This window comes from Vulpes vulpes, unplaced genomic scaffold (genome assembly GCF_048418805.1).
Source record: "Vulpes vulpes isolate BD-2025 unplaced genomic scaffold, VulVul3 u000000654, whole genome shotgun sequence".
Classification (NCBI taxonomy): domain Eukaryota; kingdom Metazoa; phylum Chordata; class Mammalia; order Carnivora; family Canidae; genus Vulpes; species Vulpes vulpes.
In genome coordinates, this window is record NW_027325786.1 from 1 (window position 1) to 27,046 (window position 27,046).

Here is a 27,046-nt window from a genome sequence, read left to right on the forward strand (position 1 = left end):
TCAAATTAAATCACATTTAAGAAATTTAGCAATTTGATGGAACTGTCTTGGCTCAGAAACAAGAATATCTTTTTTGGAAAAAAACACCTGTAATAGTTTTATTTCCTTATGCATATGGCAGATTGTAATATGTTAAATTAGTTCCTAAAAACCTTATTCTTCATCACTGTGATCTTCTGAGAAAGATCAATCCCCTGATGCAAAATTACTAAAGATTAATATTTTCTCTGCTAAAATTTTCACAGCATTTAATATCCAAAGTTGCAAATGTCTTAAGGCTCATCCACACGTGGACTTATCACTTACCAGCATTCTTTTTTATTGTGGTAAATTACACATAAAAGAAAATTGACCATTAGTGACCTTTACTATATTCATCGTTCTGTGCAACGATCGTGACTGAACATGTTTATCACCCCAAAGCAAACATGTGTCTATTAAGCAGTCACTCTCCCTTCCCTCCTGTCCCTAGCTCCTGTACCACATTTTGTATATTGTTGATAAAAACTTGGTTTCTTCTTTCTTTCTTTCTTTCTTTCTTTCTTTCTTTCTTTCTTTCTTTCTTTCTTTTGGGACAACTACAACAGAGTGAGGTTCAAGGTCTCCTCTCCAAGATCCTGCCCTCTGATTCCCAGGAGGTATCTGCATGTTTAAATCACCGGAATAGATTTCTTGAGCAAGTACTATTAAAGGGTCCCATTAAATTTGAGAAATTGCTTTTACACTCCCAAGTTAATTCCCTTAACAACAGTATGTAATTATACAAATAAATTGATCATGCCATTGAATACTAGGTTGCCTGAATTGCTGTGTACAGATTATCTTAGTTGGTAACGATCTGAAACAAAATATGATTCCATTGAGGCACTAAACTCAGATTATTCATTTGATTCCATTGAGTAGAGTTTAGTTGTGTAAGACACATTCTTAGGCTGACATGAGGATGGGAATGTGGCTCTCGACCCTGGATATCCTGAGCAGACACCTCTGAGTTTACAGGGATCATGCCACACTTGCATCTCTGTTTGAAACATCCACACCCCAAGCCTCATTCCTGTTTTACGCAGTTGCACTTAACACACTGCTTTCTTCTCCTCACCCCACTCCACCAAAATCTCGCAGGTCATCATAAAGGTAAGACAACAAAATTTGAAAAACCATTGATCAAAACCGAAGGAAATTACTCCAGTAGTTCCCACTATACATTATCTACTTGTTTCCTTGTGGATATAAGCACCTTCTTACGCAGAGTACAAGGCAAAACAAGTGTCATGGGAGGTCAAGAAGTGAGTCACCAGCTTGGTAGACAATAGATTACAATGTTATCCTTTTCAAGCCATGTAGATACAGGACACCAAGGCATCGGTCTTACCTGAAGGTGGCCACGAAGTTCACCGTGGGCCAGCCCAACACAAAGGACCTCCCAGAACGGATGTTGGCATCTCCCACTGTATCCATGCAGTTGGCAATCCACATGGTGTTCAGTGGTATTTTCTTTTTTATCTTAAAGTTTTTCTTATACCTAGAAAGATCCCAAACAAGACCTCTGTTAGTTCATTTCAAAAATGTTATGGGAGCAGCTGTGCTCTTTAGAGACCAGTTCTCACTGCTCCAGGGCAAATCATGTCTCCCGCATCTCTATTACCCTCTGTGCACACACAGAAAATGGTTAGATGGGCCTTTGCAATGTGTGTGTTGAGCAAACTCTGGCTTGGAAACCTGAAAACACTTCCTCTAAAGGCAGCAAATAGCCATATTTTTGAATGGTGAGTATTGAGTAACCACTGTATATTTTAGAGCTTTGTAGGAAAACCATTAATTCATTTTCTATTGCTGGATTTGTTACTTATTACAGATAATTTTTATGGCTAATATTGCAGTTAATTATTCATTTATGACTTGCATACTTCAAAAAGTGTTTGAGGGGCTGAAGAAAGGTACCTGATACATGACTTATAAAAACAGTTATATGTTTTTTTTTTTTTCTTAAGAGAGACAAACCAGGGGCACCTGGGTGGCTCTGTCAGTTAAGCATCCAACTCTTGGTTTTGGCTTGGGCCACGACCTCAGGCTCTTGAGATCATGCCCCTGTGTAGGGCTCCCCATTCAATGAGTCGGATTCCTCGCTCCCTCTGCCCTGCCCCCCACTCATGTTTACTCTCTCTCTAAAATAAATAAATAAATAAATAAATAGATAAATAAATAAATAAATAATCTTTTCAAGAGTGTGAGGAAGACAGATGAAATCGAAACAAAAACATAAGCTTGGATCAGAAAGATTTAAAAGTTACTTTCAACGTTAATTTACAAAATATTTTCTAGCCTTTGAAGCATAGGTTATTTTCAATTTCCCTTCTTAAAATTTTGTCCATACCATTTTCCCTTAGATTCTGGCTAAAACAAAAAAATTGTTAGCCTACAGACTGAGCCCAACTGAAAAATCATCCATCCATCCATCCATCCATCCATCTGTCCATCCATCAATCCAAGATCAGTGGTCCGGAGGTCTTATATGTAAGTCATGGATACTTCCCGTTTCTCTGAGGAGTAAGAAGGGGTGAAATGGGTTTTTGATAATTTCTGCCTAATCCTCTTTGACCTCAAAGATGAAAACCACCATTGATTTATTTTGGTTGATTAATTGATTAATTTGGTTAATTCATAACTTTGACTCGCAGGTGGGCTTGAGATTTAAATAGTTACAAGTCCTATAAGGAATGCCTGGGGAACGTGGATCCTCCACTCTGGAACTCCTTACTATTCAGAAACACATGTGGAAAACACTGAACTAAACTGAGATGAAAGCCACCTCATGTGCAAAAATCCCTATGGCTCCACTGATTCATGGAACAATTAGAGCTAAACTCTTCAGTGGGATTTATAAAATAAAAAAAATCTTTTAGGAAGCCCACTTGAAGGATAATCTAGATTCAAACTTAGGACACAATGAATATAAATATGATGGATAACAACATCTTTCCACATTTTTTTTATTTCAACATTACACCCAAGTGCCTGTATCTCTGTGCTTGGAGATTTTTATGGAACATAGTCAATTAACAGATAAAATCATTTTTCTAGATAGTAATTCCAAAGGCATTGTCACGTCAAAAATATATGGCCAAGGGGAATGATAGACAGGTATCTGCTTGTTCTTACACATTTTTTTCTTTCTAATATAGGTATCTGTGTATATACAGACCCCTAAGATCCTGTGTGGAAACTTCCAAATACATTGACCTGGAAAAATCCATCCAATAACTTTAGTTCAATAAGGCACCAGGATTAGTTGAACCAAGGAATTTTCCTAGAGCCCAGTGTGTGGTTTCTACTCTCCTACAACGTTTTGAACACTTATCATATGCCAAGCTCTGTTCTAAATATTTTAAAAATATAAATATAAAAAATTTAATCCTCAAGCAACTACACTAGATGGTCTCTATTAGCTCCATTTTACAAATAAGGAAACTCACAGAAAGTTTAAATAAATTGTCAAATGCAGGAGACAGGGTTTGAACCCAGACAGCCTAACTCCTAAGCCCATGTTTGTAACCACTTGACCGTGAAGTAACCTTTTCATCTTTCCTACCCTCATCCTCATTTCTGTCCCCAGAGCCATCAGGTTTTCTCGTGGGATTTACACTGGGAGTGAGAGGATAAATCTCAAGGCATTATATCAATAAAACCAGTTGCTAGCTTGGAAATATTTACAACGTGTACAACTAAGCTTTATACTTCAATAGATTCTTCTAAGGTCTTACTGTGTTTCTTTACTCTCAATCACTGACCCAATTGGATTATCTCAGCAGAAATTAGAAAGTGTTAATCTACTGTAAACTGACTCAAGAAGAAGAGGAGGAGAACTGCAGTTTTTATTTCTAAAAATAGTCATTTATTATAGTTGTATTAACATGATGTCCTTCTTGCTTTCCACTACCTTAATCTTTATGCCAGAAGGTAAGCCCCAGTGAACTGTGGAGTTTTGCAGTATTCTAGGGAGATTTCCTCTGTTCTAAGATAGAGGCATTCTCTTACAAATGTTGGGAGAAGGGGTCATAGTCTATTCTGTAACTATTCGTCATTTCACCGACAGTGAGTTAATAGTCATCTTCATCTTTTGACCAAATTAAATTCATTTTTTATTTCATTTCTACATTCCTTAATAACTAATGATGAGGAATGTGATGTATAAAAAGGGTGTGATCTAAGTTCAGTCCCTTTTTCTAAATTATTCACGGGTCTCTACTAGTACAAATATCTTAATATTTTATCAAATAGATACTATTCTCTCTTTCTTAAAGATTTCATTTATTTATTCATGAGAGACACACACAGAGAGAGAAGGCAAAGACATAGGCAGTGGGAAAAGCAGGCTCCCTCTGGGGAGCCTGGTGGGGGACTTGATCCCAGGACCCCGGGATCATGACCTAAGCCAAAGGCAGACACTCAACCACTGAGTCACCCAAGGGCCCCAAGTAGATACTGTTCTTAAAAATAAAATAATTTTTATTTCAATTTTTAAAGTACTTTAAAGTACTTTAATTTTTAAAGTAATTTTTATTTGAAAAATAACTTATTTAGCATTCTAATGAATATCAAAAGTGATAAGGAAGGTTCCATTTGACTTCAATTCTTGCAAACACAACTTTCTAGTGTAGGAAAGAAGTGACAAAAATCCCCAAACAATTTTCACTATTATTAACATCTTGTACAACTAGAGAAATAGAATTTCTTTGTGAAGAAACAAACATTTAATTCCCCTCATTGTTACACACAAGCCAAAATTCACTAATTCTGACCGAAAAATTGGTAGAAATTAATCAAGTATTTATTCAATTTCTGTTAAATTCTGTAGTGTCAACCTAAAGATGAGAGAGTCTCCAGCTGAAGCCTGAGGGTGAGCTGAGGTAAAATGGAACCTGGGTCACCCTACCCCCTTTTTATTGCTAATTGGAAAAATTAGGCACTAAACTCAGATTATTCATTTGAATAGATTGATTGAGGGTATTGATTTCTCCATGTAAGACCAAGGCATGACAGGGATTAAATATGTTGGTTATTTCAGGGGCTATTTCTTTTTAGTTTTTCCTTCTAGAAAAAAAGGTAAATTTTTTCATGTTAACAGTGATCATAAATATACCCAAATATTTACTATGGGAATGATCTCATAGTAGTTTTCTAAAGATTGTGGCAGGCATTAAGTGCTGCCTGCTACTGCTATGGATGAAATGGTGTCTCCCTCCCACTGCTTTCCTGCCTTCTTACCATAAAGCCCTCTCTGCCAATATCATCATGTTTGGAGATAGAGCTTTTGAAGGTAATTAAGTTTAAATGGGATCATCAAGGTAAGGTCCTAATCCAGTAAGATGGATGGTCTTGTGAGAAGTGGGAGAGATCTGTATGTGTGTACATACATGCATTGAGGTAATGCCTTGGGGCACACAGTGAGAAGGCAGCCACGTGCAAGCAGAAAAAGAGCTCTCACCAGAACCTGACCATGATGATATCTCGAACTCGGAATTCTAAAATCTGTGTTCTCTCTATATCAAAGACCTTGGCTTAAATATGAAACTCAAATGCCTGTGATCACTTACATTTTCTAATATTACCAATGTATAATATAAAGTATATAAGATAAACTTTTGGGAACCGAGTCCCTTTCAAAGAACATTAACAAATAAATTGATAAAGATTTTGTCATATAAAAACCCTTGAGTAGACATAAGGACATATCTCAAAAGCAATATGTGAAAGATGAAAAATGTTCAACTTGTTTTGTCTTAATGAACTATTCGAAATAAAAATTCAGCCCTTCAATAGAGGCAACTCTCTAGTGGAAAAACAACACTATCTTTATATAAAAATCTTTTTAGCAGAATATCGTAGGCTCTGTAAAACCCGCTGAGAGGTAGGCAGCACCCAGGAGAAGAAATAGCTCTGGTAAGAAAAGGAAAGTCTTCTCCTCTCCCTAAAGGCTATAATACTTACAAAGATGAAAAAAAAAAAGAACATATTCCCCTTACAAATTGAATATGAGTGGTCTGCAAGGTCCTAACAACCAGGAAATGAGTTTGCTATTTGTTAGCATGTCTCTTGGGCTAAGGATGGAAGGGTACAACATGGTATGTGAGGAAGAACATGGCCTTGTGATGAAGGCAGGCCTGGGTAGGAATCTCTTGCATGGTTTCCCTATGTATGACTGGACCATTTCTGAGACTTCCTCTGTCCCCATTTTCATCTCTGCAGCCTGTTGATGATAAAAAATATGGGCCTTGGAGTGCTGTGAGAAAAATTTTCTTTATGCATGAGAGATACACAGAGAAAGGCAGAGACATAGGCAGAGGGTGAAGCAGGCTCCCTGTGGGGAACCTGATGTGGGACACGATCCCAGGACCCAGGGATCACGACCTGAGCCAAAGGCAGATGCTCAATCACTGAGAAACCCAGGTGGGTGAGGCATCTGTGATGTTCCTAGTGTGGTTCCCAGCATGCATCCCGCATATTTTGGTCTCCCATACTCACTTTGGTTAAATAAAGAGAATGGTAACTAGTCTGCATTTTTAAAATAATGACATGGGCCTCTATCAAGAGGAAGAGAGTCTTTCATATGGACCTCATGCCAAGGCCTGGACATTCTTTTTCTCTTTGGCCTCCTTATGACATCACCACCCTCGAAGTTACATCTATGGGCAATTTCCCTAGTCTCAAATATATTTTACTACTATCTTTGCCTCTGATTTTTTGATAGCTATATTTCCTTCATTTTTCAATTCGCTAAGCGTTCTGATCTATTTGTTACCAAGCAGACTGGAGTTAGTTGTTCACTCAATGTAAAGGAAGGGTTGCTTTCAATAGTGAAAGAATCTAGGTGTTCATGGAATGTTGTATGAAATTCAGGAAAAAAGAGAGAATAGAAATGGTAGCACCACATAGTGAATAAAAGCCTGTGCTTTGAAATAAATAGACCTGATTTCAAATGTAGACTCTGTCCATTACTAATATGGTAACCTGGGCAGATCCATTAGACCTCTGAGCATCAAGGTTCTCCAATATAAAAATACTCCCATCTCACAGGGTCGTTGTAAGGTTGGACAAAATTAGGTACATAAAGTTTTTTAGCATAGTATCTGACATGTAGTAAGCCCCTGATAAATTACTATTAATGTAACTCAGATGAGTATAGCATTTTGCCAAATTATTACTAGCATGTCTTACCTATGACATGGCATAACTGGGATCTAGGGTGAAAGCAGTAAAAAAAAGAGGGAGTTAGTTTTTTCGCAAGACCATAGCTTCTTGATATTTTGTTTGTGGGAGTGTTCTTTGTCTTCCATGTTTTGTGAATAATGCAAACAGAGATGGAGTAAGTAAACAGGTGACCTTCCATGAACTGCTCCCAGACGTTTATTGAGCAATCATCATGTTCTAGACTGGATATTCGATGCATTCGTGTTCAGGGTTGAGAGGAAAGTGCACACAGTCGATTCTTTCTCCTAGATTCCATCTATCTGCTCCATCTTTTTTTTTTTTAAAGATTTATGTATTTATTCATGAGAAACACAGAGAGGAGAGAGAGAAGTAGAGACACAGGCAGAGAGAGAAGCAGGCTCCCTGCAGAGAGCCTGATGTGGGACTCAATCCTGGGTCTCCAGGATCACGCCCTGAGCTAAAGGCAAAGATAAACCCCTGAGCCACCCGGGTTAACCTGCTCCATCTTTCCTTTTTACTAAACTGCTAAGATAGAGCCCTGATACCATCCATCAGGACTATGGCCTCCCCTAACTACTCTCCCTGCTTCCACTCTTGCTTACCCATCCATCTATTATCTAGCAACAGTCAGAAAAATTTGCTAGAAATATAAATCAGATTTGGTCAGTCCCCTAGTTAAAAATCCTTTGGCAAAATATTTCCACTTTTTTACCATGGCCTGTGAAGACCCTGTGTGACTAGACCCCTGAGCATAGTATCATATCTGATAGCATGGCCTATGCTCTGGGCTCTAGTCAAATCAGGCTTCCCTGAGCCCCTCTCTCTGAGGGGTCAGATTGTACCCACGTAGGCCTGCAAGTCCCTCAGCCTCGACGGCTCAGGCACATTGTCTGGGAATGTGGCTGCTTCTCTTCTCATAGATTTGGTTTTAATGCTCCACCTCAGAGAAGCCCTCCTAGACTATTCCTCTCTAACACGTTCCCACCCTCTCCGCACAGCCCCCTATCCACCTTCTATCAGCAGCACTAATCATTATCATTCCCCCTCTTATTTTGCCATTTGTAAGTCCCAGGCAGGAGAGACATTGGCCTGTCACATTGGCAATTGTATTTGCTGCAGGGACATGACACAAAACAAGACCTCCAGAAGTACTCATGGAATGAAGGATTCAAGCATTGGCAAACACAAAAGGGAAAAAATGTAATGTTTTCGAATAGTAAGGGTTAATGGGAATGCAATTTTTTGGAGAATCACAAGAGCACCAAACATGGTACACCTACTTGGTATTAGACATCAGTAATAAATCGCTGTACAAGAAAAGCTGCCACTTCTTCCTCCTCCAGCCTTTCTTGAGCTCAACGGGACCATGGATGAGCAGGGTACGAGTGGCACCCTCAGATGATGTAGTGCTTTCGCTGTGGGTGTCCACCTCCACAGACGAGCTCTTCCTACAACACATCAAACACAGAGCAGCTAGTTACTGGTCAAATACACAATATAGTTTAATGCCAAGTTTCAAGGTTCACACAACACTAAAATGTAGTCTCAACCCCCAAAGCAGAGCTCCAGAGCTCAGAATCAGGGATTCCTGAGTTACCGAAAGCTATAGAAAGTGGTGAGGTCACTTGGGAAACTGATGCAGAGGGAGGACAGTTTCAAGGACAAAGCCCTTGGGCCTGCCAATACTTAGAGGTGTGGTGGAGAAAGAAGCAAAGCTCATTGTGAGCCATTAGGTAGGCAAAAGCCAAGAAGCCAAAGGTAGAGCACATTACAAGAAGGTGAATGAACAACAACAATAAACAGGACAACTTGTGGCCTAATATAAAATAAAACAACGTGTGAAGAATCAATTACAAATTGCTTTTATGTTAAGATAAAATGAAGATAACTGAAGATCCTGGAAGTTGACCCCCATCTTATCTAATTCAATATTCAAAATTGGGGTAAAAATTCTCAAAGATCAGCAAAAATATTGGAAACCTCAGAAAGTTTCTGAACACAAGAGTTTAGCTATTCCTTGGCTGAGCTCTGACAGGAATTCCTGGTCAAAATAGGTACTAAAACAACACAATTGAACAGAATGTAAAAATTCTTTCATAACTAGGACAGGTATTTTCAGAGACCCACTGAAAATTCTGTCTCATGGAGAGAGAGAGTTGGCTCTCTCGTGGAGCCAAGAAAGTGTCTCCGCCTCCCCCAAGGATGTATAAAGCCTGCTCCCTTCTGCTCAGCAGCACTGAATCTTAAGAACAGGAGCAGCTTTTCAGGAAGCTGGTGCTGAAGTGACTACTTAGTTTCTATGTATTAGAGGAAACAAAAGAAAACAACAGTTCCTGTTATTGCCGGTCTGTTTGGATGATCAGAAATAGTGTATCAGAAGACTACCTCATGCGCTGAAGCCTTGAATGACCACCTGTAAGCTCAGCATGCTTTCTGATTGACGGGAACATCCTTTTCTCTTCAATTCGTGGGACGGGAAATCAAGGGAGTCTACAGCACTTGGCAGAGTACTGTCAACTGCTTGAAGCCTCAAGATTCCGCAGCGGTCCGCGGTCACTGCCATTATGATGTCACAGATTCAAAGCTCATGCTGTAACTGCCAAACTGACATACTGGTTTCCTTTTCTTGGCCTCCAAGTTTTGATTTTTTAAAAGTAATCATTTTATTTTGAGATAACTGTAGATTCGTTTGCAGCTATAAGAAATAACACAGGGAGATGACATCAGTTTTTTTTACAGATGGAGTCTTCCAGAGACACTTCCATCACCACAAGGGTCCTTCCTATTCCCCATTTACAACCACACAAATTTCTTTCCCCCTCCACCACCTCCTTAATCCAGGGCAATCACAAAATCTGTTCTCCATGTGTAAAAGGTTGCCATGTCAAGAATGTTATACAGATGGGATCACATAGTTTATGACATTTGGGGATTTGCTTTTTCCCATTTGGTGTAACTGGAGATTCATCTAGATGGCTGCAAGGATTCACAGTTCATTTCTTGGTGTCCCTTAGTAGTACATTATGATATGGATGTATCACAGTTTGTGTAACTACCTGTTGAAGGAGTTCGAAGTGTCTGCAGGTTTTGGCTGTCACTAATAAAGCTACTATAAACATCTGTGTACAGGTTTTTGTGTCAGTGTGAAGTCTTCACTTCTCTGGGCTAAATGCCCAGGACGGGAAGAGCCAGGTCATATGCTAGCTATTTTGTTGTTGTTGTTGTTGTTGTTGTTTTTATATTTTTTTCTTAGGAACTGTCCAACTGGTTTCCAGAATGGCTGTGCCATTTCACATTCTCCCCAGTACTGTATGAGTCGTTCAGTTTCCCCCCATCCACACGAGCATTTGGTGTTGTCATTTTTTATTTTAGCTATTCTGATAGCTGTGTAGTGTGATATCTCACTGTGGATTTCACTTGCATTTCCCAAATGGTTAGTGATACTAACCATTGATTTGCCACCTGGACATCTCCTTCAGTGTCCAAGCACCTACAGGAGCCTGTTAAAAACATGTTACATGAAGACAGTGTTCCCTTTCCACTAGGAAACTGATGATTTTACAGATGATGAGGCTCCTGCGCATACAGGTTGGGCTCTGAATCCAAGCAGCCGTGACGTAACATGAAGGATTCAAATCCAGCTGACTCAGGAGGTCACGCAGCTTCCTGTGAGGACCCCCCACCCCCACTCTTCCCACATGGACAGTGTCTTTCTTTGACAACTGTGGAGGACTGAAATTTGATCCTACAGACAAAGTTTGTGGTTTCTCTTACAGGCTCCTGTAACAGGCATGTGAAAACCTATCTTTTATGCCCCACTAGACTCTAGGGACCTCAAGGAAGGAGTCTATGTCTGATTTATCATTAAATTCTCACAAACATTGACGCATCAGAGGAATCAAAAAATTCTGTATTGAACAAGTGAATGAAATAGTTTTCTGGCAGGGATGGACAGGGGAAAAGGCATGACATAAAATAGTCTTTGTCTTATTTACTTTATTCATTCAACGGATAGTGTTTGAACCTGTACTAGGAGAAAGGCACTTGATAGGTCTGGGCAACAGGGAGCCAGGCCCAAGTCTCACAAAACCAGGATTTAAGTGAGGAGGGGGGAAGACAGATATTAAACAGAGAATGCCATCAAGAACTGCCTAACACAGCCTCTGGAAAGTACTGCAGAGGAAAATTAAAGAGTGAGATGAGAAATTTAGAGAGGGACTTGACACCTGATTTCAATTATGGAGAGGAAGACTTCTTTGACGAGCTCATTTGAAATGACCTTTAAAGAATGACTTGGGACTACACAGAAGAGAGAAAGAGGAAGAAAGGGGCAAGGGAGGGAAGATACATTTGTCAGTTGAAGGGACAGAATGTGACTAACTGATGTTTCAGAAACATGGAAGACTTTGCTGGATTGGAGACACAGGCAGAAGGTACAGGAGAGTGAAATCGGCCTGTAAATTAGGTAGAGGTGAGAGCACAAGTCCTGGTAGTCCTTTTAGACTTTATTAAGGCTTCTCATCTTAAAACCAAACTAACACAGAAGTGGCATGTAGATAGTGGCCTCCAGGCTTCAAACCACTTTTATTAAATTTTTATTATTTATTTTTTAAAATAAGTTGATTTTTTATTGGTGTTCAATTTACCAACATACAGAATAACTATTTTATGTATTTGAGAGAGAGAGAGAGAGAAAGAGACAGTGCATGGGCACAAGAGGGGGAGCAGAGAAAGAAAGAGAGAGAGAGAGAGAGAGAGAGAGAGAGAGAGAGAAGCACAAATGGTGCTGAGTATGGAGTCTGACCTGGGGCTCTCTCTCATGATCCTGAGATCATAAACCTGAGCGGAAATCAAGAGTCAGAAACTTAACCAAGTAAGCCACCAGGCGCCCCTTCTCACCACTTTTAAAGGACAAGTGCTAGTCTGGCCATGCTTGACTGTATTCAGAACCATGGAGGCTCATTGGGCAACACTTTCTGGCCTCCCATCAAGCACCTGTCAAAATCTATTTCAGGTAAAAAATAATCTATTTCAGGTAAAAAAATATAGGCAGATTTCTCTCTGCACCTTCCCCAATTCTCAGAATATGTCCCATTCTCTGCGTCTCCCTTCAGAGAGGTTAGAGATTTAGAGGCCAGGAAAACTTCTCTCCTTTTAGAATCTCGTCCTGTTGATCAATTCTGATATGCATCAGACTCACTTGGGAGGCTTTTCAGGCACTCATTCTGAAACTGCCTCCCCCAGAGCTTCTGATTCATCAGATATGGAAAAAGCTCTTTGAGTGATTCTTACATGTAACCAGGATGGTGAGTCACTGGTTTTAAGGAATTAATTGAGAAAGATACAGTTTTTGATAGCATCTTCTCCTTGTAGTAAAGCAAAGGAGAGAAAAGTTTGCCTGAGAAAGCTAAAGGGAGCTTTCTTTTACCATGTCACAGTTACCTTTGCAGTAATAAAGCTTAATTTCTTCCATAATACCATTGTGATTTATTTTAATTTGATGAATGAGCTCTAAAGAGAATAATAATGATGGGGTCTGTTTTCTTTTTTCAAGACTTTATTTATGTATTTATTCATGAGAGACACAGAATGAGAGAGAGAGAGAGAGAGGCAGAGACACAGGCAGAGGGAGAAGCAGGCTCCATGCAGGGAGCCTGACGTGGGACTCCATCCTGGGTCTCCAGGATCATGCCCTGGGCTGAAGGCAGCGCTAAACCACTGAGCCACCTGGGCTGCCCGGGTCTGTTTTCATCTATTTCACCGAACACCTATGTTTTCACCCTAAATATCAAATAGAAGAGATACTGTAAGGTGATCTTTATGCCCATAATACCGTATTATTGATCTATTGTCCATTTTTGTCAATACCATACTGTTTTGATTATTACAGCTTTGTAATATATCTTGTAATCTGGGACTGTGATACCTCCAGTTTTTTTCTTTTTCAAGATTGCTTTGGCTATTTGGGGTCTTTTGTGGTTCCATACATCCTTACGAATTACTTGTTTTAGTTCTGCGAAAAATACTATTAGTACTTTGATAGGGATTCCATCAAATCTGTAGATCATTTTGAGTATGGAACATTTTATTAATACTTGTTCTCTCATCAATAAGCATGGAATATTTTTCCATTTGTGTTGTCTTCAATTTTTTTCACCAATGTTTTATAGTTTTTCAGTGTGTATATATATATATAGGTCTTTCACTTCCTTGTTTAAGCTTATTTCTAGGTATCTTATTATTTTTGGTACAATTGTTAATGGGACTGTTTCTTAATTTCTTTTTTTGCTCTTCATTATTAGTGTATAGAAATGCAGTGGATTTCTGTATATTGGTTTGTATCCTGTGACTTTCCTGAACTCATTTATCAGTTCTAGTCCGTTTCTGGTAGAATCCTGAGGGTTTTCTACATATAGTATCATGGCACTTGCAAATAGTGAAAGTTTTACATCTTCCTTACCCATTTGGATGCCATTTATTGCTTTTTCTTGTCTGATTGCTGGGGCTAGGACTTCCAGTACTATGCTAAATAAAAGTAGTGAGAGTGGAAATCCTTGTTTTGTTCTTGACCTTGGGGAAAAGCTCTCACTTTTTCACCATTGAGTATGACATTAGCTGTAGTTTTTTCACATATGGTCTTCATTCTGTTGAGGTATGTTCCCTCTAAACCTACTTTGTTGAGTTTGTATCATGAATGGATGTTGTACTTTTAAATGCTTTTCTGCACCTATTAAAATGATCATCGTTTTTACCCTTCTCTTGTTGATGAGATGTATTATGTTAATGGATTTGTGAATATTGAATCACATTTGCATACTAAGAATAAATCCCACTTGATCATGGTAAATGACTTTTTTAATGTATTGGTGGATTTGGTTGGCTAATACTTTGTTGAGGATTTTTGCATGTATGTTAATCAGAGATATTGGCCTGTAGTTCTCTCTCTCTCTCTCTCTCTTTCTCTCTCTCTCTCTCTCTGTAGTGTCTTCATCTGGTTTTGATATCAGGGTAATGCTGCCTTCACAGAATACATAGAAGCTTTCATTCTTTGTTTTTTGAAGTAGTTTGAGAAAAGTAGGTGTTAACTCTTCTTTATATGTTTGGTAAAAAAAAATTTTAAGTATTTTATTTATTTATCCATGACAGAAAAAGACAGAGGCAGAGACAGAGGCAGAAGGAGAAGCAAGATCTACTCAAGGAGCCCGATGTAGGCCTCAATCCCAGGACTCTAGGATCACAACCTAAAGGCAGATGATCAACTGTTGAACCACCCAGGCGTCCCTACATGTTTGCTGAAATTTACCTATGAAGCCATCTGGTCCTGTACTTTTGTTTTCTTGGGAGTTTTTTTATTACTGATTTGATTTCACTGCTGATAATCAGTCTTTCAAATTTTGTATTTTTTCCCAACTCAGCATTGAGACGTTATATGTTTCTAGGAATTTATCCATTTCTTCTAGGTTGCCCAATGACTTTGCATATAATTTTTTCATAATATTCTCTTAAAATCCTTTATATTTTTGTGGTATTGTTTGTTATTTCTCCTCTTTCATTTCTTTTTTTAAATAAATTTATTTTTATTGGTGTTCAATTTGCCAACATACAGAATAACACCCAGTGCTCATCCTGTCAAGTGCCCCCCTCAGTGCCCACCACCGAGTCACCCCCACCCCCCGACCACCTCCCCTTCCACCACCCCTATTCATTTCCCAGGGTTAGGAGTCTTCATGTTCTGCCTCCCTTTCTGATATTTCCTACCCATTTCTACTCCGTTCCATCCTAGTCCCTTTCACTGTTATTTATATTCCCCAAATGAATGAGACCATACAATGTTTGTCCTTCTCCAATTGACTTATTTCACTCAGCATAATACCCTCCAGTTCCATCCACGTCGAAGCAAATGGTGGGTATCTGTCATTTCTAATGGCTGAGTAGTATTCCATTGTATATATAAACCACATCTTCTTTATCCATTCATCTTTCGATGGACACCGAGGCTCCTTCCACAGTTTGGCTATTGTGGACATTGCTGCTAGAAACATCGGGGTGCAGGTGTCCCGGCATTTCATTCCATCTGCATCTTTGAGGTAAATCCCAGCAGCGCAATTGCTGGGTCGTAGGGCAGGTCTATTTTTAACTCTTTGAGGAACCTCCACACAGTTTTCCAGAGTGGCTTCACCATTTCACATTCCCACCAACAGTGTAAGAGGGTTCCCCTTTCTCCTCATCCTCTCCAACATTTGTGGTTTCCTGCCTTGTTAATTTTCCCCATTCTCACTGGTGTGAGGTGGTATCTCACTGTGGTTTTGATTGTATTTCCCTGATGGCGAGTGATGCAGAGCATTTTCTCATGTGCTTGTTGGCCATGTCTATCTCTTCCTCTGTGAGAATTCTCAGGTTGTACTACAAAGCTGTGGTCATCAAGACAGTGTGGTACTGGCACAAAAACAGACACATAGATCAATGGAACAGAATAGAGAATCTAGAAGTGGACCCTCAACTTTATGTTCAACTAATATTCGATAAAGGAGGAAAGACTATCCACTGGAAGAAAGACAGTCTCTTCAATTAATGGTGCTGGGAAAATTGGACATCCACAAGCAGAAGAATGAAACTAGACCAATCTCTTGTACCATACACAAAGATAAACTCAAAATGAATGAAAGATCTAAATGTGAGACAAGATTCCATCAAAATCCTAGAGGAGAACACAGGCAACACCCTTTTTGAACTCGGCCACAGTGGCTTCTTGCAAGATACATCCACGAAGGCAAAAGAAACAAAAGCAGAAATGAACTGTTGGGACTTCATCAAGATAAGAAGCTTTTGCACAGCAAAGGATACAGTCAACAAAACTAAAAGACAACCTACAGAGTGGGAAAAGATATTTGCAAATGACGTATCAGATAATGACAGGAAATTTGCATCAGCTCTCAATGTGGGTAGGAGACTCCTGATACTTTACAGAACCAGATCTTAGGTTTTAGACAGGCTGGGAGTAAGAGTCAGGACTGTGAAAGTCTAATGATTCCCCTCCTAATGTCCAGTGGTTCACATCTCTTTGATAGATACCAGGCTATGAATTTGTGGCTAAACATTTCCACTGCCTTCTAAGCTTGATACCCATCCTGGATCAGTATTATGAGTAATTTCTATCCTGATTCTGGCACTCTGGATTTTCTACTACCACTAATTGATCTCTATAAAGAGGGAAAAAAGGGAAGCCCAGGCCTTGGCAGTTGAGTGTTCACGCCACTACCCTTTGCTGCCCTCTACTGACCATATCTGGAAATTACTTTTAACCTTCCAGGTCCTTGTTCCAAAGCAGATAGAGATACTGCAGTGAGTGAAACCAGGCACACAAAATTTGAGATGCACCAAAAAACTAAGTAAAGAAGATATGATATTTTAATGTAATATTTTTAGAAGTCAATTTTCAAAAAATACATGATGAACAAAATACCGAAATGTACCCTAAAACAGTACTACTAGCTTATATGTACAAAGACCCTGCCATCCATTTTTCATTCAAGAAAAAGGTCTAATACCACAGTGGAAAATCATGCTACCAGCGCTGATGAACCTTTTTCATCACTCGCATATTTGGGAAAAAGACCCAGAAAATTTAGAATAAACCAAAAAAAAAAAAAAAAAAAGGTGCAAGTGGAACAGATATTATAACAGTAGACTCCTGAGAAAAACAAGAGAACGGAAAAAAAAATTAAGAAAACAAAACCAACAAACATCTTTAGAGTCAAGAAGCCAAAAAAGAGGTGGCTACAAAATAAGAACAAAGGCAGATAAATATTTCTTGTATATTAAAGGTATCATCGACCAAATTGAATAGAAAGTCTTGAAGATTGAGTTCAAGGAATCCTATTTGACCTTGACACTTGGAACATTCATCTTTCAGTTTTCCTGACCTAAGGTTACCCTTTTTGTTCCTCAATAACTAGACCTATTTAGTCCTTCAGTAAGGAGAAAATTAATCATTGGAATAACAGAAAAGCTATTTTAATTGGTAGAATCAACATACAAACAAAGCTTGGAAGACAACAAGTGTAAAAGAGAATCTGACTAATATTAACACTGATAATATGAAATACTGGAAGTCTGAATATTAAAGCAGCAGAGAGATATGGAAGATAATGTCACAGATTTTTCTCACCTATTTATTTATATAGCAAGAAATCAATTATATACCGTGTAAAATTGATGTAACAAAATAGAGTTTAAATATACTCTTTAAAATGATAATCACCAGAAATATCAAAGCAATGTAACTGGAAAAATGTAGACATGGATGGATCAAAGAAATAAGTTTCTCATCTTCCAATAGATGCTATCTAAGGTTGATAAACAAGATAAAAGGAGAAATCAAGTATTAACACATATTTCAGGGGTACTGTGATAACCACCAGGAGAACAGAAAGTACTTAAAAACAGGGAGCTGGAAATAAGTCGGGGAACAAGTTCAGGCTGAGAATTTACTTTTCTCTTGGTATCATTCTCTACTGCTTGATTTTTAAAACATGTGTATGTATTAAATTTAAGTTTAAAAGTTAGAAGAAACAAAACCAACTCGACTTTTTGCAGCTGCAGCTCTTGGCACCACTTCCTTCCCATCTGCAATCTCTCTCCTCACACCAGTAGTCCAATCCTATGGAGGCAGGAAGGAATAAGAGACTAGAAAAGTTCCTGTCCTGGGGATCCCTGGGTGGTGCAGCGGTTTAGCGCCTGCCATTGGCCCTGGGCATGATCCTGGAGACCTGGGATCGAGTCCCACGTCGGGCTCCCAGTGCACGGAGCCTGCTTCTCCCTCTGCCTGTGTCTGCCTCTCTCTCTCTCTCTCTCTCTCTCCCTCTCTCTCATAAATAAATAAAAATTTTTAAAAAGCTTCTAAAAAAAAGTTTCTGTCCTGAATTTAAGTTTTTTGGAATATTTTTGTTTTGTGCTTGGGTTCTATCTTTTCAATGTGCAACTCTTTGGAATACTAACTTTTGACTACTTTAATCTGTGATATCTAGATCCTCTTTAAAGTTTTGCTAAACTTTGTTATCCTTCTTTTACTTCTTGACAAAAGACTAATCTTGACTCATTGCCTCTTACTGTGATCACAGTATTTTATTTTCTTAGAATCTTGATTCTATCCAACTACTGCTTTGCCTGGCCGAACTCAACCTGCCTAGGTAGGAATGAAACATCTATGGAAGAGAGATGACAATTATCATTTTCAGAAAAAATAAAACTTCATATACTAGTAAAACATAGCACTAAGGGAGTAGGATGATGTTCATTATCCCATTCCTCATGCATTTTAAGAGGAGAGTGTACTTCCCTGTCCTAGAGAGAACAGACTTGGGAGAATGTGAGAGGAGAAATTCTCTCTAGACTTCTGGTCTCACAATCTTGTACCAAAGTAGCCAAAACACGAGACACAAGACACAAGGAAATGAAGAAACCAGAATACCTATCTACATTTTTGAAGAAGGCAATAATGTCTCAAATGTCACTCTCTGAGAGAAAGTAGGTAATATATATGGGAGACCACTGCACACATCACCAAAACAAAACAACAGCAAAAGCAAAGGAATACCTATATTAAACATGGGGAAGCACAACTATTGATGGGCACTTTCTGCTCAGTCATACAGATTCACAGGCCATGGATTCAGTGCTGGTGCAGCTGGCTGGCTTGCCACCGGACCTAGACCAGGTCCTCGCTGTCTCCAGCATAGGTGCTACTAAGTTATCTGCTGTGCTCCGATAGCAGTATCAGATGACATTACATAGTCACTTAATTGGGGTACCACAGTTTTGTTTGTGACAACTTCTATAGTGGACAGTTTCTTTTGTGACTGCTGACCCCTTGGAGACTAGAACTAATTAGAGATTTGAAGCAACTTTGAAGAGGCTGAAGAAGCTATACTCATTCCTGTGAAATCCCAGGACACAGCTGCAGCTATAGGAACCTCGGCTCTAAGTAAAAGCCTCTGGCTTACACTGAGCCAATTGTATAAAATGGAGAGTGAGAGCATTTGGACTTTAAATAAAAGCTCCATGAGCTTTTCCTTGCAAGGGGATTTAGTTTGTGGGGAAGTTGAGTAACAAAAATCAGTTTCATATTGTTCAAATTTGGGACATTTTCATATTGATATAGTTCTCTGTATTCATTTCATAAAATCTGGTGAGCTATTTTGGACAACATGACTGGGCATAATTAGTGATAAGAAATAGAATTAGAGAGTGAACTTTCAGCTTAGTACTATCTGACTCATGGTGCTAGTCTTTTATGGGCAAAAAGCAAAATGCCCTTCAAGAAGTCCCAGAAGGACTCTGTGTAGGGAGAAGCAGACATGGGGTCTGTGTGAGCACAGCAGCACTGTGAGCATGCACCACTCGGCTGAGAGGGACAGCTGCCTGGTCCCCTTCTGATGCCTGAGTACAAAGGGTTATGACATTGTTTCTCAGCCTTCCATCATGCGTACACCGCCTTCATGACTTTTCTACAAATACATGTTTTTAAGTATTCAGCATGGACTTTACAATCTTTGCTCAGGGTAATATGTGTTAAAACATGTTAGGAAAAAAAAAACAGGTATCTTTCTGACTACAGATGAAAATGCATACATAATTAATAAAACTGAAAAAAAAATGCCTGGGAGTATGCCTACTTAAAACAACTCACATGATGCCAGTGGAATCCACAATGTAATATATTTAAAAAATTAAAAAGCTGGCAAGCATTAGGAGGGATGCGTGTTATTCCCCTCTTCAGGATTCGACTCCAATCCTGATGACACAACATGGTGTTGGAGAAGAGATTTGGGGTCGCTCTCTTCACTTTCTCACACCATCCCAAGCAACGTAGAGCAGACCTTTTTAAGACCTATAGAAGCTGTGTAGAGCTTTTGTACTTAAAGAGTTTCTTGGTCCCCTATTGGAGTGGGCTTGAGTGAGGACAACTGCAGTTGTCTGGCCATCCCATGGCTTGTTTATGGAGATGCAGTAGCAAACCCTGTTTTTGCATGACGTCTAAGCCTCTACCCAGCTTTACTAGGGAACCCTATAATTTGGATGATAACATACATTTCAATTGCCTGCTGTGTCCCCTTTCTCGAACTGGTTCCAACCCGTAAAGAAGCCCAAATTCCAACACAGCATGTAGTTACATAAACAAGTGAAAGAATGAGAGAAGAAAACATTGATGGAAGAAAATGCATGCTGCTATTATACAGCAAAAATACTATGTATATATAAACATTTAATGATAGCTTATTTTGAAAAAGTGTTTTTTAAAAAATGAATGCAACTCAATACTCAAATAGTGTTGAGTTCTCCTTCCCCAACTTGCAGGTACAGTCATGTAGTATTCCAGTCTTTCTGGCTGAGTCCCTGCAGCTGGAGCAGGGCACCTTCCGCTGTTGCCGAGTTTCTGAAAAACAATGAGAAAGAATATTGGTTTAGGGTCAGGCCTGGGGCTAGATCCTGGATGTCTGAAGTTCAGCAAATTACCTGGCCTTCCTGAGTCTCAGGTTTTATACGTGTAAAATGGGAATAACCCCTCTAGATTTGCTGTGAGGATTAAGTAATAATGCATGTGAGTCAGTGACACTGCCGTTCAGAAAGAAATTCAGATCCATGTCTAGGTATCCACTGGGTATGTCCATAACTAGATAGTTTTGGAAGAGGTTTGAGATCTTTCCCTTGCATGGATAGTGGAGTATGTGTGGTCGTGCCTATAATCAGAGGCTTTTGTTAGCACAGATAAAATGCCAAAACAATAAAGATTTTGATGTCATGTGTTCCTTTGTGCAAACAAGCTTGCCTAGCAAAATGGTGCAGATAAACACAGATGAATGGAATTTATACAAATAAATGAAAATTATGTTTCTCTAGTATAAAAATAGATCAAATGGTAAGAGCACAAAAATAGGTGAAATGGTAACATAAACTGACTTTTGTAATCAGAGGGTCAACTCTTGACATTTTCCTCTCTAAGCTTTTTCTGATAGTTTTGTTGCTAAGGCTACCATGTTTTTGCCAGATTGGAAGAGGACTGTCAACTCTAATGAAGATTAAGTAGATTTCCCAACGAGATTTTTTAAAAATAAACATCAGTTAATGCTGCTGGCTTTCAAAGCCATATTCATGAAGAATGGAAAGATCTTTAAAGAGTTGCTCTTAGAGACTCCTAAATCTGGGAAATGAACAAGGGGTAGTGGAAGGGGAGGTGGGTGGGGGGATGGGGTGACTAGGTGACGGGCACTGAGGGGGACACTTGAAGGCATGAGGACTGGGTGTTATGCTCTATGTTGGCAAATTGAACTCCAGTAAAAAATAAATAAAAAATAAATAAAAAACAAAGATCTGCTCTAAGAAGGTGTAACTAATAAAATTTGAAATTTAGCAGCATTTCTATTCCATAGTTATTCCAACACACAAGTTTTTATCATGGTTACATTGTACAAAAATAACTTAAAACAGAGCTTTACATATTTAATAAAAAGATGAAGATATTATTATTTACAACTTTAGCCAAAAATTAATTCCCTAAAGAGTAAAAGGTTATTTAATGAACAATTCTTTTGACTGGTTGGGAAAGTGTTGCACAACGGTTCACAAATTCACACTTGATTTATTCTTTGAACGATATAGATAACTTACAGGATTCAGTCCTCTGTCTTTTGGTTCCTGCCATTAATTGGTTAAAGTCATCCGAGGACAGTGTAATTACAACGCTCCCAAAGAAACCTGGAGTTTTGTAAATACAGTAAATGGAAAGTAATGTGTTATGGACATTCAATTGCTAAAAGGATGTAAAAGGGTAGGAGCCATTAGGAAAGGTGAATACACACTTCTCTTGATGTGCTTGCTGAGGAGCCAAATGAGCTTCTTGATCATGGACAGAAGAGACCACCTAAAGTTTAAAAAATGTAGAGCTGTTTGTGTGTCCATTGATCCTGCAATTCTACTTGTGCACTAAAGCAGGAAAATTAAATGAAAAATTACCTAGCCAATACACGTGCTGTGTTTTCTTCCTCTGATGTCTTTATATCTTTGTAGCCAGAAATCCCAATGTTAATTTCGAATAGGAAAGGCTGAATACTAAAGTTAAAAGTTCACCTTAATTTGAATATTGTAGCATTAGTGACATCTGATGGAAAACGAGTTACAGGGTAGCATTATTTAGGTATCCTGATCTTTCTATCACTTTCATCAGATTTTCGCACAGCCCTCTCCCCACGTCCATGGGAAGAGTGTACTTTCTGGCCCCATTGAAGTTTGGCTTAGCCTTAAGACTTACCTGCATCAGTGGAATATGGGCAAAAATGTCAGTGTGAAAGTTCTGAAGATAAGCTTTAGGAGTCCTGGTGAGCCATTGCCCCTTCAATAATAGAAGGAGACACGTGCCCTGCAGATTTGCAGGGGCAAAGAAGAAGACAAGCACTCCAGATAACCCACAGACTACACGGGAAAAAATTGTTATTCTATGGTTGTTTGTGCAAAAGCCAATTAATACATGAGACTATTACACACCTCTGTGTGAATTCCCATGGAAGCTTGACTCCTCTCTCCAATTGATGACACTGGGAGAAGATTCCTGGAGACGTGTGGTTCAGTCCCTTCTGGGGCTCTATTTCAGACCCGGATAGGCCCAGTCGGAACATGTTTCCATTCCTCTACCTATGGTAAGCAAAACTAAGTCAAGAGTCCAGGGCAGGCCCATTAGGCTCTCTTAGAATCTTGGGTTCACTGTATAACATGGTGTGGAAGTCATGTAGGGCTTTTTTTTTTCTTCCAAACATTTATTTAAATTTTAATTAACATATAGTGTAATATTGGTTTCAGGAGTATAATTTAGTGATTCATCACTTACATATAATACCCACTGTTCATAGGTCATTTGCAATTCTTACATCTGTTGATTTAAATATCTTCCTCTTAAGGTGGACTTCAAGGTATAGGAAAAGAGGGCAGGACAAGTTTAGATGGAGCCATAGGCTAAAGCTTTTCCGGTTGAGCTTTGCCAATAAAGCTTGTAGCTTGGCTCCCTCTCAACTCTAATATATGTACTAGTAGGAGTCAGTAGTGGTATAAGCCACGAAGTATAAGTGGTAATATTAGGACTTTTTAATTTGGCGAATAAAAACAACTGACAGAAATTTAAGTATTGTCCGTGATCTATTAAGAAAGTTGCTACTGGTGAATATTTTTCAGGGAATGACCACATTATTTCTGGTTATTTAGCAGAGGCATTTAGTGTTTCCTAAAGCAGTTACTGCTTTCTAAAAAGAATTTCAAACTTTTGTCCCAAAAGTAGGACCAGATTTTTTAACTCTTCATATTTTTACTGAACTTCCAGTTCTGCTTTCCGTCTCAACCTAATGTTTCATGTTTAGAGGTTACAAACAGCACAGAATTTAAATGCTTTAATCTTACTAGTGTCCACTTTGTAACATACCTCATGTTTGGAAAACCAGACTCTTGACCACACCTTAATTCAACATCATTTTCCTTTCTGCAGAACTGCTTTTCTTATTCAGGAAAAGGACATATGTGGGTGGACCTCAATTAGATAGCTTCAACAATTCTCCAGGCAATGGGCTTTCACAATAGCATTCACTATACCTGTCATCAAATACTGGCACTTATTTGTCTTGCAATGAGAGAATTGCCTTTTATTCTTAACAAGCAGGCAACTGGATCAAAGAGATTAGATTACTCAGGTGAAAAAACAAATACATAATGAGATAAACCTGTGTAGTAACTGCCTGGAAGCTTGCCATCTATTTTCCTCTCCATATCTCAAGCTTCAGAAAGACCAAGACTTTGTTTCATTCATCCTAATACTTGGAACTTTAACAGGTGCTCACTTTGTCATTTCTGAATGAGTGATACAGGCTATGTGTTTTTACTTTATAGTGAAGGTTAATGAGTTAATTCATATAAAAAGCTTAGAACGGTGTCTGATACTAAGCACTTAATTACAAAACAAGGTAACATTTAGAATAGAGATTAGAAAAGATGTCAGAAGTTTGCCTTAAACTGACCCTTAAAAAATAAGGAAAACTAGGCTGGCAATAAAGCTAAGAGGATAGAAAAGTTCTCCAGTCCACTATATGCTAAAATGAATTAATTCCAAATGACATGTATTATTTTATACAGAGAATGATGCTTATTTTAAGTCTAAGGTTATAAGATTAAAGGGATATAATCAAAGCTTGTTCGTTAAATTGAAAGTACCTCCAGATTTATTCAAGTTGGTATCCTTAGGCCTCAGTAGGCACAAGATATTATTTGCTATACTGAATCCATTCTATTATATGTGTTAATACCACACCAATATAAACATATTTAAGACAAATTTTAAACATACATATTTAACTTTATTTCATCATCATTTAAAGCTTGATTTTATAAAACAAAAAAATTAAGAGTTCTGTATCACAGGAATTTAAACAGTGGCAATACACATAGCTTTGTAGGTTCGAGTTCTACAACAAATCAAAATCAAATAATTGGAAGTGTTTTCAATATGGAAAATATACAAATGAAATAAATGGCAGAGACCTATTATGAGCAATGTTTCATTACTTGCAGGTTGTCATTAGATAATTTCAGAATCTAAACAAAGACTCTCAATATTCATACTTCTGTTGCTGTATTTTACATTTAATATCTCCCTACCTATAATCCAGAGGCAAAGTCCTTGACCAAAAGGTCTGATTTAAGAAGGCATTTAGTTTTATGGCAAAAGTTATCCATCTACAGTTACCACTTTCAAGGAATTGACAACAATGCTGATGTGATCTGCTAGTTCCCTTTTGAACAATGTGCAATAATTTATGCCAACCCTGTATCAAGTCATACAGGTAACAAAAAATGGGACAATTATGCACAGTTCAATAGATGTATAATGTTAAGTTTCCCCAGTCTAAAAATTAACCAGTGATACAAAATTTATCAACTATAGTTGACTTGGTTTCAGGAAAACCGCATCTGAGAACTACAAGTACATCACTGTCCTAATCTCATCCTCAGTCACTGGTCGGAATTTTATAGGCCACCATGCTATTTACTTTGTGGATAGTAGTAGTAAATGAATGAAGACAGACTTCCTCAGAATTGGTAATAAACTGTGGTCCCGACTCTTCCCATTTTTCAAGGACAACCAAATCTTTGTATAAATCAGTAGGTCAAATGAACCTAAATTGGGGATAAGATCATTAAAGTACAATTAGTTTTTGAAAGGTACAAGTATCCTTCCTCTCTCCCTCACATGTGAGCCACCTATCATGTCAGAAAAGCTAGTTTGGCTTGATCTCTAATCAGTTATATTAGCTAATTGCTTTTCTTCAATGGAAATTTTAGTACAGAAAATACTGTACTCCTTTTTACTTAATGAAAAACTCGATTGTTTTTTTTTCTTCAAAGAGAAAAGCCATTAAAGATATTTGCAGAAAGTATATAATTGATCACGAGACAGCATGAATCTAAGCCAGAGAAAAAGAACATCTTGGTTTTGTGACCGCTGTATCCCAATGCCCAGAACCATGGAAGGCATACAGTAGGCATTTAGGGTATATCTGATGAATGAAGGAGTAACTAAGCCAGAAAAGAAAGACACAGTTATACCTGTCTAAGTCTTAATTATATACAAGGAAATGTGTATAAAATAAAAGTAATGGAAGAAATTACGTCAAAATATTCAGGAGTACTGAATGAAAACTTTCATTCTTTCCCTATTCGGCACTTGTAAATAAAACACAACCAGCATCGCTTTAGATTCATGACGTTTTTCTCACTTATATACCATGACATGGATAATTAAGAAAAAACTCAACAAAACTGTTAATTCTTAAAGTAATAGCTTAATCTTTCCACAACAAATCTGAACCATCATGAAGTCATATAATACTTACAAGAGACTTCCAACAGCGGCAGAAACGTCACGGTAGCTGTGATCTGTCGGATTACGGAGAGGATCTCATCCTGGATGGCCTTCTGAGACTTTCCTCTGGGTGTGCTACTGAAGAAACCAAATGAGTTGATTCATTTTAAGTTTTAACAAGTTATTTAAAACACTGGTAAGATTATTTGTTTGATTAAATGCTTCAAAACTCAAATTAAGGAATGCATTCAAAAGGAGTTTTTAAAAAACAATTATAATTTCACTTATTATTCCAGTGATTAAGGCTGATCTTAGTATCAGGTCATTAAATAACAGATGACCAGAAAACCTGCCAAGTGCTTCAAGTCAGGAAACATTCAGCATATTGTAAAATAAAGATAACAATTAGTATCTAAGATCTTTAATTGGCATAATCATTTTGGCATTTTTAGGAATACATAAATGTCTAATTCTGTAGTGCTTCAAAGAAGATGTTATATCAAGTTGTTTTTATTATTAAACATTTTCCAGGGGAGGGGCAAGATGGCGGAAGAGTAGGGTCCCCAAATCACCTGTCCCCACCAATTACCTAGATAATCTTGAAATCATCCTGAAAATCTATGAATTCGGCCTGAGATTTAAAGAGAGAACAGCTGGAATGCTACAGTGAGAAGAGTTCGCACTTCTATCAAGGTAGGAAGACGGGGAAAAAAGAAATAAAGAAACAAAAGGCATCCAAGGGGGAGGGGCCCCGCAAGGAGCCAGGCGAAGGCCAGGGCGAGTGTCCCCAGGACAGGAGAGCCCAGGCCAAGAGAAGCAGGAGCTTCACCAATCTTCCTGGGCAGAAAGGCCTCGCAGGGAGTTGGAGCAGGACCCCAGAAAGGCGGGGATGCCCGCAGGCTCCGTGGGACACTACCAGAGCAACTGCGCCCCGGGGAGAGT

At 38.5% G+C, this 27,046-nt stretch overlaps 1 protein-coding gene across 1 annotated transcript; it reads right to left on the bottom strand.

The window, feature by feature from the left end:
- Window positions 1-1,372: 1,372 nt before the first annotated feature.
- Window positions 1,373-26,239, bottom strand: LOC140597345 (rho GTPase-activating protein 20-like; the record flags this gene model as incomplete). Its single annotated transcript, XM_072745560.1, has 6 exons — window positions 26,136-26,239; window positions 22,750-22,896; window positions 20,530-20,644; window positions 9,595-9,904; window positions 8,490-8,657; window positions 1,373-1,522 (listed from the first exon to the last, which is right to left on the bottom strand). Coding segments are annotated over exons 4-6 (383 nt in total), but the record flags the coding sequence as incomplete, so codon positions are not given.
- Window positions 26,240-27,046: the final 807 nt, after the last annotated feature.